The sequence below is a fragment of the Muscardinus avellanarius genome (assembly GCF_963383645.1).
Source record: "Muscardinus avellanarius genome assembly, chromosome: 13".
NCBI lineage: Eukaryota > Metazoa > Chordata > Mammalia > Rodentia > Gliridae > Muscardinus > Muscardinus avellanarius.
The window spans coordinates 3557520-3571029 of record NC_137799.1 but is presented as its reverse complement, the minus strand read 5'-3'; the positions used below and the strand labels follow the sequence as shown (position 1 = coordinate 3571029).

Genomic DNA, 13510 nt, shown 5'->3' with positions numbered 1-13510 from the left:
AAGCTGTTATTATTTTTTGCCGCCCGCAGACCAGCCCTCAACCATGTGGGTCACAGATTAGAACCGGGAGGGGTGTCGGAGGTCACCAGGGCCATGTGCACAAACCCTCCATCACACTGCCCCACAGAGGTCTGTTGGCCCACCGCTCCACCTTGCGTCTTCGTGGGACGGGGAGTTTAGCACTTCCTCCCGCCCTCAGCTCCAGTGACCTTCTCCAACCCACCTCAAAAGCAAACACCGCTCTCTGGCAGCATGGAGAAGGCTTTCAAGTATGTTTGCACACCAGCCTTCCTCAAGAGGGGGCCACGATAGCGGGGACCCGGTGACTCGAGCCTGTACCCCCGGGTCCAGCATCCTCTTCCCATGAGCAGAACCAGGTGGCCCCACTATCCAATTACTAATAAATTTTAAGTGGCTTATTCTTCCATACACTGGCAAATTAGACTCAGGATATGATACTTCTGAAACCAGCACTAGCTCCCCGTGTTCAACGGCTCAGGAAGGGCTGTCCCGGAGGTCTATGGTGCAAACGCCCCAAGCCCGTTACCCAAGAGAAGCCGCTCTCTGCAGAAGAGAGCCATGTAATCAGAACCCAGAGGTTTTCACCGGGGTGCTCTCCTCGTCAGACTCTGATCACTGTGACCTCCCTGTCTGTCTTATCCAGGGCCCGAGGCACAGATCGAATCCTGCCGATACCGGCCAGCTTTGTCTCTGGGGAGGTGGCCCCCAAGGACAGTGCTGGCTTCCAGGGAGATGCGGCTCCTGTGCTCTGAAGGACCTAGCGTCCTTTCCAGCGGCCAGCTCCGGTGGTGGGCAGTGCAGGGGCAGGATGCTGGGTACTTGTGTGTGTCTCGAGACGATGCTAGCCTCCAATCCACCCATTGGCCCAAGCATCAACATGGCTTTCTTAGCCCCCCTTTTTATGCAGTTCTGGGAATTGAACCCAGGGGTCTTGCTGGGTTGATGAGAGCCTCACTACTTGCTGAGGCTGGCTTCAAACCTGAGGTCCTCCTGTCTCAGCCTCCCAAGTCCTGAGATTACAATTGGGCATCACCAGGCTCGGCGGCTTCTTTGCCCATTTTTGGACTACAAAATGGAGTCCAGGGAGGTCTGGTGGCCCTCTAGAGCCAGGAGCTTGAAAGCATCACTGGCTGGGGGACCAGGCTTGTGCCTGGGGACAGTCTGGGTTGGCACAAGTTGGGGGAGGTGGGTTCTGGCATCCAGGGGCAGAGGCCAGGGAGGCTGCTAGCCATTCTGCAGTGCACAGGACACCCTGCAACACGGAACCACCAATCCCACATGCCAGGGGAAGGCCGGAGGGCCCGAGCCTGACATGGACTCCTGGGCCCACTGATCTCTGTTCACCGCCCCGCGTCCCCACGCCACCCCAAGCCTGGCCTGTGCACCAGGGCTGCCCCAGCAACTGGGAGACAGTCGCAATGTGGAACGCGGCCTGGTGCAGGGACTGCTCCCAGCACCACACCCGCCTGCCGCCAGGCCCCAGGCACCTGCTCAGGAGACATTTCCTAAGCGCCCCCGCCCAGGTGCTGTCAAGGCTCCTGGTTAACTGGAAAGTGGCCCCCAGAGCTATGCACACAGCCTGCAACCCGCAGACCTGATTTGGAGAAATAAGGCAGATGAGAAATGCATTGAGAACTGGCAGATGCAATACGCTGAGGGTCTTCAGATGAGTCTCACCGTAGATCAAGGTGGGCCCTACAGCCACTTCAAGGTCGGAGGAGACGGCTGTGTGAGGACAGAGGCCCAGCCTGGGGCCATGTGGCCACAGGCCAAGGAATGCACAGGGCTTCCGGAAGAGGAAAGAAAGACTCCCTCGGAGCCTTCGGGGAGTGGGTCCTGGCCACACCTGGTCGCTGGCTTTTCCTGAGCCAGAAAGAGGATGCATGCCTGTTCTTTGCAGTTCCTTGGTCTCAGAGATCTGTAAGTAGCCCTGGGCCAGGAATATTAGATTCTACACCCATGTCATCTGCATGTCCCAGGACCTTCCCGCCTGTCTTCTGCAGTGGCCCCCAGCCTAGAGGGAAGGGAAAGTTACTCGGTGGTCACTAGGGCGCTGTGCCCACTCAGCACGACTCCCTGTGTGAACATGGGCTGGTCCCTGGCTGGGTGCTAGTACCTGGACACCTGCACAGCCAGCCTGCCTGGGTCAGGGCCCCAGCACATCAGCAGGGCACCCCGGCCTTTGCCTTATCTCTGCCTCAGTTTCCTTGGCTGCAGAACAGGCTGTATTAGGATCCGCCACCTGTACTTGTCCAACAAAAGCTAGCCGTGGCTTCTTGCCCAGAACAGAAGGAATGGATGGTTCTGAGTGGGCTAGAAATGGCCCTTGGGAGCCTGCTGGGGTGCACCGGGCCACACACAGCAGGAAGGAAGAGGCTTTGAGGTACCTGTGGGGACGCGACAGAGGGGACCAGCTCTTCTGAAGATGGAGACCACAGCTAACTCTGCCTTGGGGCCAGCGACAGACAGGCCAGGGTACTTCTATCGAATGGCCTGGCAGGGAGGACCGGGGTCCCTGAAACCCCCACCTCCAGACCCCTATTCCAGGGAGGCCAGAGAGAAAGAAGGCATCTCTTGGGGTCACAGAGTTGGCAGTGGCCAGCTGCCACCTGTTCTGTTTCTACCTACCAGCGTCTCATACAGCACACATGGCCTCCCTGTGCTGGCCCTAGCCAAGGGCTCTCCCATCAGATCCTCAAGGCGGCCCTCAGGGACTGTCCACTCCTCCCAGACTTTGTTTTGCCTCTGGCTGCAGCCTCTGCCAGCCATCCCAGCCCCCAGCCAAGAGTGCCCCAGAGGTCACAGAGTAGGTAACAGCAACAGGGAACCCAGGCTCATGTCCCAGCCTCAGTGCCCAGCTGTGGGCCTTACTGCCCACTGGGACCCATGCAGGGACACCCGCTGATACACCCTGATGGCTGCAGAGGACCAGGACTGGCCCGGCCCCGGGATCTTAAAGTGGCAGAAGGCCAGAGATGGAATCCAGATCTCTCAGTACACAGCCATAGTGTCTGAATCAGCTGTCCTTCCTAGCCCAGTAGCCACAGCCACACCCTCCCAGGGGCTCCAGCCAGCCCTTCTCGACTGCAGCCGCTGACAGGGTCCCAGAGCCACTCCCTCCAAGTGACTCTGGAAGCGTCTGGCTCTGCACTCTGCCCTTTGTCCCTGCCTGCCTTAAGGGGCCCCATCCCTTGCCCTGCCCACAAAGTCCTTTGCCAGAGAAGAGAAAATAAAACGCTGGCTGGCACATGTGAGTCCTCGCGCATCTGCGCCCACCCCGCTTCCAGAACACGAGGCTTCGCCATCGCCGAGGCTGCGGCCCACAGAAGAGAAACTGGGTCTCCCCACATCTCCGCGGTGTTCAGGCCATATGGTCAAGTGCATGGAGAACTCGGGCTTTCCTAACTGCCAGGGCTATTTCCAGCGGCTCTGCAGAGGGGAGGGCTGTCCACGGCAGTACAAATCCCCCGCCTCCTTTAGAAGCGCGTCCGAGGTGGCGCACGCGGAGATACAGAGCCCGTGCTATTTAAAGGGCCTTTCTTAGTGACTTTCCTGTCCGTTCTCCCCTTCAGTTTGGCCAGCAGCTGTCACGGGCCCTCCCTCTACACTGGCCTCCCTCTACACGGGCCCTCCTCTACATCAGGAGCCCGGGGCTGGAGAAGATGCTCTGAAGGAGGCCGTTTCGGAAGGGAGCAGAGAGAAGACAGCAGTTCTGAGAACGTCCCCGCTGCTGCTGCTGCTGAGAGATAAAGAGGGGTGCCCACGTAGAAGGGCCCACAGGCACTGGCTGACCCCTGAGAACATCTGCGTGATCCAGGGCCTTCTGGATGATTCCACCTCCAGGATTCCAGGATCCTGGAGAAGGGTGTGGATGGCTTACACTGAAGCTAAGCTGCTTGTAACATGACAGTGCTTTGGTAATGACACCGCCCGCCTTTGAACAAGAGCCTCCTGGGCGTGGCAGGGGGAGGACTGCGCTGGCCCCCTATCTGAGGTCTGGTGAGAGCTGGCTTGGGACTTCTGTGGCAGAAGCAGACCGGCAAGAGGGAAGGCGGGGTGTGAGGCTCAGAGTAGGGACCAGGGCGCCTGAGCTCCTGCAGTCTCCTGGGCCGGGGGCACAGGCTGCCAAGGAATTCCTGTGTCAGGTGGAAAGCTCAGCCAACCCCGGCGAAGCCCTTTCCTCCTAATGCCGTGAAATGGGCCAGGCCTCTGCTGGGAGCTGCTGGCTGCAAGAAGCTCTCCTCTGGGAGAGCAGTGGTAGAGACCAAGCGCTCAGCACAGCACCCAGCACACCGCTGCTGCTAATAAGGGGACTGAGGACTGACCGATGCACAGATGTCCCAGGCTATGCTGGTTCTAACAGCTCAGAAGGCAGGCAGGACCTGTGGGCTGGCTCAGCACAGTCCCTCCTGGGAGCGCAGGGCTCCCCACTAGGGGTCTACAGTGATGCCCCAGGCCCTGCCTCCTCAGGGGTCCCCGCCCCCTTACACTGCCTTCCTGGGCAGCTGCCATCGATTGCTTTTTTGTTTGGGGGCGAGCTATTGGTCTTCAGTGTGTATGTGTGATCAAAATCGAATGGGAGATTGGAAAAGATCAAAACACTGCTGGTCTGTATCCTTGGCAGAGCCGGGCCACGCGTCACTTGGCAGGCTGGGGAGACGTGGGCTGCAGTGCAGGACAGGTGGCCCAGGGTGGCTGGAGCCCAGAATGCCCAGGGCAGGCACCAAGGCCACGTGCCTGCTGCTGGCTCCAGTGCTCCCCTCCCTCCTCCTGCGGGCAGATCCTTCTTGGCACTGTCTGCTACCAGAGCCTCCTCTCCCAGAGGGCGATGGAACCATGCAGTGGAAAATAGATGTCTAATTATCAAAAGCACCTCGGGCACCTCGACAGCTCTGTGAACCTTCACCCTGTGCTGTGCAAACAGCCTGTGCTTTCAGGAGCTGGCACTCCGCTCCTTCATATCTGGATAAAGACTGCCTGGTGCCCTCGGTGGTCCAGAGAACAGCACTGTCCCTGGAGTCAGATATGGGCAGAGCACGCCACATGGGCCCTGGTGCTCACAGAACCCAGCGGGCTGCGCAGGTCTGCAGGCGGGTTTCCTGACTGCGCAGTGGGATGGGCAAGGGGAGGGGAATGTCCTGGGCGCGGCATCTGGAACCTGGACTGTCAGTGCCTGCCAGACATGGCTTCAGAGAAGCCGGGGACCAGCCTCCCTGAGACCTGGCCTCCTGCCAGGGTGGCAAGGATGGTTTTCTCATCAACACTGAAGGACCAGGACCCTGCCACTCGCACCAGAGTGTTCGGGGAGGCACCACTGCCACTTCCTCTGCTGGGCATGGCGCTGACATCTAGACAGCTCTTGAATTGCTTGGAACAGGGCCTGACACGGGGGGCCTGCTCTCTAAGCACTTGTTCCTGCTGTCCTGATTGTATTCCTGTATCAGCAGCTACCACATTTGCAGTAAGAGGACCCTGAAAGCAGCCTGTTTCCCTTACAGATATGAGACCCCAACCATATCCCAGGTGTGTGGCCTCGCCACCCCTCCAGAACTGCCACAGGAAAGGCTGGAGCGAGGGGCAGGGCGATGCTGCCCAGGGGGCACCCGGGCATGGGATGCCCCCCACACTGGCGCTGCTGGATACTACAATGTATAGGCGCAGAGGCTCTGTACACCCTGGACCCTGCCTGTCTCCCCCAAAGGACAGCATCTTCCCAGTTCGAGACTTTGTCTTATTCCACATTCTACCAGCAGAAAGGTAAAATCAGAAATCTCAGAGCAGGGAATAAAAACCCTCATTCCCATCCCAGATTCTCCAGAGAGAGCCCAGAGGATCTCAGATTTCAAAGTCCCTTCTCCCTCCGCCCAAGGAGGAGCAGAGCATTAAAAGTCCTTGTTTTCTAAATGTCCCGCAGAGCTCTGAAGGAGAGGGTGAGGATGAACCCCCCAATCCCCTGAGGGGCTCACCGTGGACTCAGAAATCAGTGTCTTAGGATAGTGGGGAGACCCAGGCCTCTGCCTCCTCCACTCCAGGAGGAATGTCCCAGTGGCCATGAACCGGACAGGCGCCCTCCCCCTCCCGCGGCCGCCTCACCTCCCAGTTCCCCAAAGGCTCAGCCAGTCACCCAGGCCCCAGGCAAGAGGACCCTAGTGCCTGGTTCTTTCTCCTTCTCTGAGGTTGGCCCAGGGGGAAACACTCAAGAAAAAAGAACCCGGGCCTCTTCCCGAAATCAAAAAGGAACACGAGCTTCCATCAGCCTTGAAAGGAATGGCAAATGAAATACAAATGAGATATCATTAAAACAAGAAAGGCCTAATGAGTTCTCCCCCTGAAGCGGAGGCAGCGGCAAGAACAGCCTGGGCTGCGCCTGCTTTCCTACAAGAGAGAGGCGAGGGGCTCAGCCCAGCCGGCCCGGAAGGGGTGCCGAGGGGCAGCTGCTGGCCCTAGTCACCAACACCCCGTCCTAAGCTCCTACGCCCTCCCTCGCCACCGGTCCACGGTTCTAGGCTGGCCCAGGGAACCTGGGTCCCTTCCCAACGTCTTCCCAAGAAGAAACCTCTGCAGACCCAACTCTGCCTGCAGAGGGCTGCCTGGGAGGTGGGCAGGGCTGGAACTGGGCCTAGCGATGAAGATCAGGCCTGCACTGTCCCAGGAGAGCACCCCGTCCACGTAACAAAGCAAAGGGATACTCACCCTGTTATCACCTTCCGGGGCCAGAGGGTCTGTCATCCAGGACCCGAACCTCGAGCCAGAGGTCTTGATGGTCACGGGGTCACTAATGCCCGTCAGCTTGCCGCAAGCTGGAACACAGCGCACAGGGATCAGACAAGGAGGTCCAGGGTCCCCACCGCAGCAGCCCTGCCCAGCCTGCCTGAAGCTCAGCCGCTGCCCTCAGGCCTGGACGCTGCCAGCCAGGGCACATACCTGCCTTCCCATGGACTAGCCCCAGGGACAGAGCAGGCTCTCCTCCCTAAAGCGCAGCACTGCCCTAGGGCAGGCTGGGAGGAGCACTAGTGGTCACCCTCCTGGGGCCTGTCCCTCCTGGAAGAGCCAGGCTTGGCCGGTCTGGGGATGGGAGAGCAGCACCTCTGGGGTAGGCTTCGGTCTTGGAAAGACTCAGTTTTCTCCTCTGAGAAATGGGAACAGCAGCAGCTCAGCCTAAGTCCACCGGAGATAAGACATGGGACTGGCCCGGTCATCAAGTGGGTGCCAGGCACCAGGCCAAGGCAGGGCTTGCCCCACGAAGCAGCAGCCAGACCACCCGGCAGCCCCAGGCGAGGCCCGGGTGCCCCCCTGCCCCCGCTCCTGAGCTGCTCTGGTCCTCTAAAGGAAGGAAGGCAGGAGGGCTGGGCTCGAGCTCCGGGTCACTGAGATCTTGGATATGACTTCAGAGCCCTCCCACGTCACAGAGGGCAGCTAGAGATGGGGAGGGCCATGCTCAGGGCCACCCTTCACTTGGACCAACTCAGGCTGGGCCAGTGTTGCTCCCCACCCAGCCTGTTCCCCTCTCACAGTCCTGGGGACAGGTGGCCGCCACACTGCTCAGAAATGCCATCCCTCCCACCTGGAAGCCGGACTGTCTGCAGCCATAGAGCTCTGCCAGAATATTACGCCCACCTCAAAAGGAATGGCAGGGCTAACCACTGCTGGGGAAGGTGGTGGTTGCTCTCCTGCAAGGCAGACAAGGAGCCCCCTCTGCACCCTCCCCTTTTCCTGCAGGCCAGGCCTGTGGGTGACCTCCTAAGGCCACCCTGAGCCCTCGAGGGCCACGGCGTTAGCATATGTACACAGCTGTCTACAAAGTTCAGAGAAGATCCCTGGCTTATGGAAGATTGTCCAGTGGCTTAACTCAGGACCACAGGGAAGCCAGGATAATCCTGAAAAGAGAGGAGGGCCGCTTAGGCCCCAGGCCCTCCTGCAGCCCAGCCTCTCCCACTCAGGAGAGTTTCAGGGTATCCTCTACTCTCCCCAAACCTCAAGCGAGGTGAACATATCCACAACAGGGTCATCTAAGACCCGGAAAGATGAGCCCACCAACCCTGGCCCCGAAAGCTGTCTGCAGAGCCCCTGGATGGCAGGCAGCTTGGTGAAACTCAGAGCCAACTGCCAAAGCTGTAATCCCCGTCCTCAGGAGGCCGAGGCGGCGGGGGGGTGGGGGTGGGGGGGGATCACAGGTACGAGGCCAACCACGGCAATTCAGCAAAACCCTCAGTAACTTGGCAAGACCCTGTTTCAAAATAAAAATTAAAAAAGGCTAGGGGTGCAGCTCAAAGACAGAATGCCCCGGGGGGCTCAGTTCCCAGTACCCCACTCTCCCCCCAAAAATGACTGTAAGCTTAAGCTTAAGCAAGCCCAGTGCTGTGCCCAGTACACCAAAGTCTCAGAGCCATGCGTCCGCCCACAAAGAAAAAGAAACACCACATCTGCTCTCCCTGCTGCTCCCACTTCTGGGAGGAAGGAGATCTCAGGGGGGATCGTTTTCCATGAGAGCCTGGCCCTGCTTCTCACCGGTGCGCTCTGGGTGACTGGGGAGGGCAGGGCCCGGGTTAGGAGCCCAGGCCGCCTCCAGTCCACAAGCTCAGCCCTCTCCCTGTGCTCCTGTGGCCCTGGAGGCTGGGTCCAGTGTGGCCGGGGAGACAGGAGAAGCCAGGAGGGGCCACTTGCACTGAGCACACCCCTTCAGCTCTCCCTGCCATCCAGCCGCCAGCGTCCGCTAACACAGCATCTCGCCCCCTGCCAGTTTCCCCTGGAAGGTCTCCCACGCGGGATGGATTTCTGTGATGGAGCCCGGGGGCATTCTACCTGTGAGCTACACCCCCAGCCCTAGTTTTTAATCTTTATTTTGAAACAGGATCTCAGTGAATTGCAAAGGACCTCACTAAGTAGCTGAGGCTGGCCACGAACCGCGATCTTCCTGTCTCAGCCTCCCAAATGTGGGATTCCAAGAGTGCGCCACCAGTGCGCCACCATGCCCGGCAGTTAGCTGCCTGTAGGGGGGATGTGGGGGAGCCATCACCCCCAGGGTGTCGGGCTGGGGACTGGGTTGGGGGAGCCCTGCTGCTGTGTTTAACTCAGTGGCCCGTGGCTCTGGCCACCCCACATGGGACTCACACAAGAGCTGTCTTCTGGGCAGCCTTCCCGGGGGGAACTCAAGCCTGCCTGCACATTGCAGTCAGGCGGCAGAGGCGGCCCACCCTGTTCCCTCTGTCTGAATGCCAGCCCGCCTTCCTGCCCAGCTTCTCGGGCTGAATCCAGACCCAGGCCGCGTCTCTATGGAGATAGCCCTTCCTGCTCCACCCTACCTGTCCATCTGACCTGGGAGCTGCAGGAACCTTGAGCTCCAGACATCTGTGTAATGCCTGCCGTTCCTGCACTCACCCTGGACCCCCAAACATGAATGAAGTAATGAATGAATGAACAAAGGAACAAATGAATGAATGGCTCTCCTCTCAGGAAATCCTCCTAAATCTAAGGCTTTACCTTCTTACCCAGCAGAGGGCAGGAAGGGGAGCCTCTGTCAGGAGGAGGGGCCCTGTGCCAGAGGGTGAGCACTCCAGCAGGTAACGGATGGACGGAGGACTGGTCCTCCCAGAGTGTGCGCACCGCAGAGCAGGCGCTCCATCATGGCACCGTGAACTCAGGGCGGCTTTGGGCAGCCCTGCGGGGCCAGGCAATCCTCCACCAGCTCCTTCCTTCCACACACACACATACTGCCCATTGGAGCCAGCCTGTGGCCAAGGGGGGCAGGGAGGTGCAGCGGCCCGTGCGCCCGCTCTCCTAGCTGCCAGCAGCAGCCCGGCTCCCCGGGCCCACGGGGCTGGAGCTGCCCGCCCTCCTTGAGTCAGGAAGCTATTTTTGGTTCTCTGTCCAGACTGGTTCTGCCAAGACCTCAGGAACTGACGGGATCTAAAAAAGTCCGCGGCAGAGCCTCAGCGAATCTTGGCACATTTAGTTTGGGAGAGTGTCCCTCTGATCACGCGCGCTCAGGAGGACGGGTGGCAGGGCAGGAGAGGGGAGCCTACGGGGATGGTGGCACTGGGGGCTCAGGAGGAGGCCCATCCCAGGGAAGCTGGAGCTGACCGAGCAAGGAGGGGCGTGCCCCAGCTGGGAGGGTCCTGGAGCCTGGCTAAGCCTGCTGCCCTGCAGAAGTAAAGCACAAGCACGGGGGCCCTGCTGTTCCAGGGAAGGGGCTGCTCTGAATGTCTCTCCCTGGGCCACCTGGGGAGACAGGCCCAGGGAGAGACATTACCGGGTGCTCAGGCTAAGACAGAGGGTCTCTGGGCAGCGGCCCAGCCCATTAAAGGGGACTAAGGGCCCCAAAGCATTCCCGGCCTACATCCCGTAAGGACTAGGAGAGTCACGAGTTTGTGGGATGTCGGGGGGGGGGGGACAAGCAGAGGTCCAACATGTAGATGTGGGGGGGCAGCCCCCGCCCAGGCCTGCTCTCAGACCAGGGCAGCACTGAGAGAGGTCGCCGAGGACTCTCTTTTCAGGTCCCACCCTGGCAGTGAGACGCCAGGCCTCTGGAGACCTCTCTGCGCACACCACCTGAGGACTTCCTGGAAGGACCCCTTAGGCCAGGGTCCCGCCCAAGGAGGTGCTATGGGGACCACTGTAGCTTGGCTCCTCCCTCCCAGTCCTTCTAGAGGCTTCTCAGGTTAAGCAATCCCTGACTGAGTGCACCACCCGGCCCCTGCCCCTGCCAGCCCTCACTGGTCCAGCCCCGTCCAGAGCCCTGGGTGGGAGGGAGCAAGCGACCCTTCCTGACGGCTCCAGAGGCAGGGACAAGAAGGAGCCTTCGGACTTGTCTCCAGGCAGAGGGAGTCGGGCAGGCACCAGAGCCAGCAGCATGGGTTGGCCTTCCCTGGCCATGATGGCGTGGGTGCTCGGACTCAGACCCAGACACCATCTGAGGGGCATCCGCAGCTGGAGCCAAAAGGCTGTGCTAAGACGGCCCTGGGGGAACAAAAAGTCCCCCGGCTGATCCTGAGCCTCTGGGGACTTCCTACCCATCCTCTAACAAAAGAAACTACCAATGTCCTGACCATCAGTGCTGGGACTTTATCTTCTCCCTGGGGGAGCCCCGAGTCAGTGCGACCCACACTTCATGGAGGACTGTGAGGCCTGCCTGGCTCACGTGGCGCCACAGGCCCGGGCACAGGGCTGCGTCCCAGCAGTGTCACGCTCTGGCTCCATCGGCTTAGCTACCCTCCAAGAACACCTAGGCCCTGGCTCGGCTCGGGGGCGAGGTTGGGTGTCAAGGTGGCACTGCATCTCCCAGCCTGGGGACAAGACTTGTTCCAGGAGCAACGGTGACAAATGGCCTTCATTCCAGAGGCCAGCGAGATGCTGGGCTCAATCTAGACCAGAATGTGAGTTTCAGATTCAAGTTCCTGGCTGGGCCATTAGAAAAAAAAAAGCAATCCCATGGAGACAGGGAATCCAAAAGCTACTGGAACCTCGGTCCTCTCTGGACTTTCCTCTGTGTGTGCTCAGGGCCAGGAATCGTTAGCAACATCGCCTTGAAGAGGAGGAAGCTGATCTAATTGAGAGGACTCCTGAGAGATGCAGGCCAACCCCGCTTCCCCTGTCAGCCAGGAGGGGAGGGGGCTTTGCTCACTAGGCCAAGGGGCCCACCGTCAGCCCTCAAGAGGCCCACAGAGGCAGCAGGCTGACCGAGGAGCCAAGGAGCTGTGGGGATGAGGAGGGATGTGCCGGCCGCTGAGCTGTAACATCTTGCAGAGTCCTACCCACCTGGGGGCCAGCAGTGAATGCAGGCGAGGCACAGCCCTCCCCCCAACCACTGAGCAAAGGCACCCACGGGCAGGGGAGGGGGAGGGACTGGGATGGTCCAGAGACAGCTGCCTCCTCGCAAAGCTAAAACAGACTAAATTAAGCAGACACGGGGTACTCGTTGGGTCCTTCAGTTACTGAGCTAAAGAAAGCCTGGGAAGGGGGAGGAGGGGAGGCGGCAGCTGCTAGACTTATCTGTATTCCTGTCAATCATCAATCAACCAATCACGATCGCCTATCTCTATCCCCCTGTGTACCCCCATGACTCACTCAGCCATCTCCATCTCTCTCTATGATCCATGTGTCTATCCATCCGTCCATCAACTATCAATTATCTAGCTATCCATCCATTTGTCCATCCACCTACCTACTTGCCTATCTACCTGTCCATCCTACATCCACCTCCATCACCTCCATATCTAACTACCTTCTTAGTGACCCCCCCCCCCACCTTCTCTGAGCCAGGTAGGGACAGGAATGGCATTTGTGAATTCTCACCGTGACCCCAGGGCCAGAGACGCCCTGCTACAGGGGAGGCGGTGGCTGGAACCTGAGTGAGTGGGTAAATGCTCACGAGAGCGACAGGGCTATCGAGTGGCACTCCCTGCTTCACCCCCCAGGGCTGTCCCAGACCTGTTGGCCGTGCACCAGAACCTGCAGAGAGTGGCCTGAAAACAGATGGCGGCCCCACCTGCAGTGGCTCTGAGCATCGCAGCCCTTCTGAGAACCACAAGCGGAGGTGACACCTGACTGCTGCACATGAGGGCCAGGGGCACACGGCCTCCAAGACCCCAGCTCAGTGGTTCAGCAGCCCAAGAGGACCAGGAGTAAAACCCAACATCCTACGATGTAAGGTGAACTCAGGCTACTGAGAATGTGGGGGGCACACTTACTTGGCCATGCCCCCATCTCCACCTCAAGGCCCACAGCTCCTGAGCACTGTGAAACCTCACTCCGAGCTTACAGTTTGCTCTCTCCCTCACTTTTTACGGTACTGGGGATTGAACCCGGGGGGCATTCTACCTGAGCTATATCCCCAGCCCTTTTTCTTATTTATATTAAAACAGGGTCTCACTGAATGGCTCAAGGTCTTGCCAAGTTGCTGAAGCTGGCCTTGAACTTGCAATCTTCCCATCTTAGCCTCTCAAATACTCGGATTACAGGTGTGTGCTACTAGGGGCCTTGTGTACCCTCTAGAGAGAGAGAGAGAGAGAGTATGTGTGTGTGTATGTATGTGTGTGTGTGTGTGTGTGTTCATTAATGAGGACTCAGGGGCATTTACTTCTGAGCTATACCCCCAGCCTCTTTTAGAACTTTTTTGTAGCTGGGCGTGGTGGCGCACACTTGCAATCCTGGTATTTGGGAGGCTGAGACAGGAGGATCGTAGGTTTGCAGCCAGCCTCAGCTACTTACTGAGGCCCTCCACAACATAGTAAGACTCTGTTTCAAAAAAAAGAATAAAAATAGGACTAAGGGTGTATCTCAGAGGTAGAATGACCCTGGATTCAATTCCCAGTACCACCAAATTTTACGGTTTGGAAATTGGTTCTCACTCGGTCGCTGAGAGTCCTGCTAAATTGCCCCAGACCTGTGATCCTCCCATCTCAGCCTCCCGAGTACTGGGATCACAGGTGTGTGCCACCACACCCAGGGCTCTCTCCATTCCTGAACTGCACAACACGGAGGTTTTCTCTTA

General features: G+C 59.1%; 1 protein-coding gene across 2 annotated transcripts in view; it reads right to left on the bottom strand.

Moving 5' to 3' along the window:
- Positions 1 to 13510, bottom strand: part of OLFM1 (olfactomedin 1) — a gene marked incomplete at both ends in the record, with an annotated part of 36963 nt that overhangs the window by 1881 nt on the left and 21572 nt on the right. For both annotated transcript variants that reach the window (XM_080708773.1, XM_080708772.1), the window contains one exon: positions 6715 to 6821. In XM_080708773.1, the coding sequence (XP_080564899.1) occupies positions 6715 to 6821 (107 nt within the window). The remainder of the gene's footprint in view (positions 1 to 6714; positions 6822 to 13510) is intronic.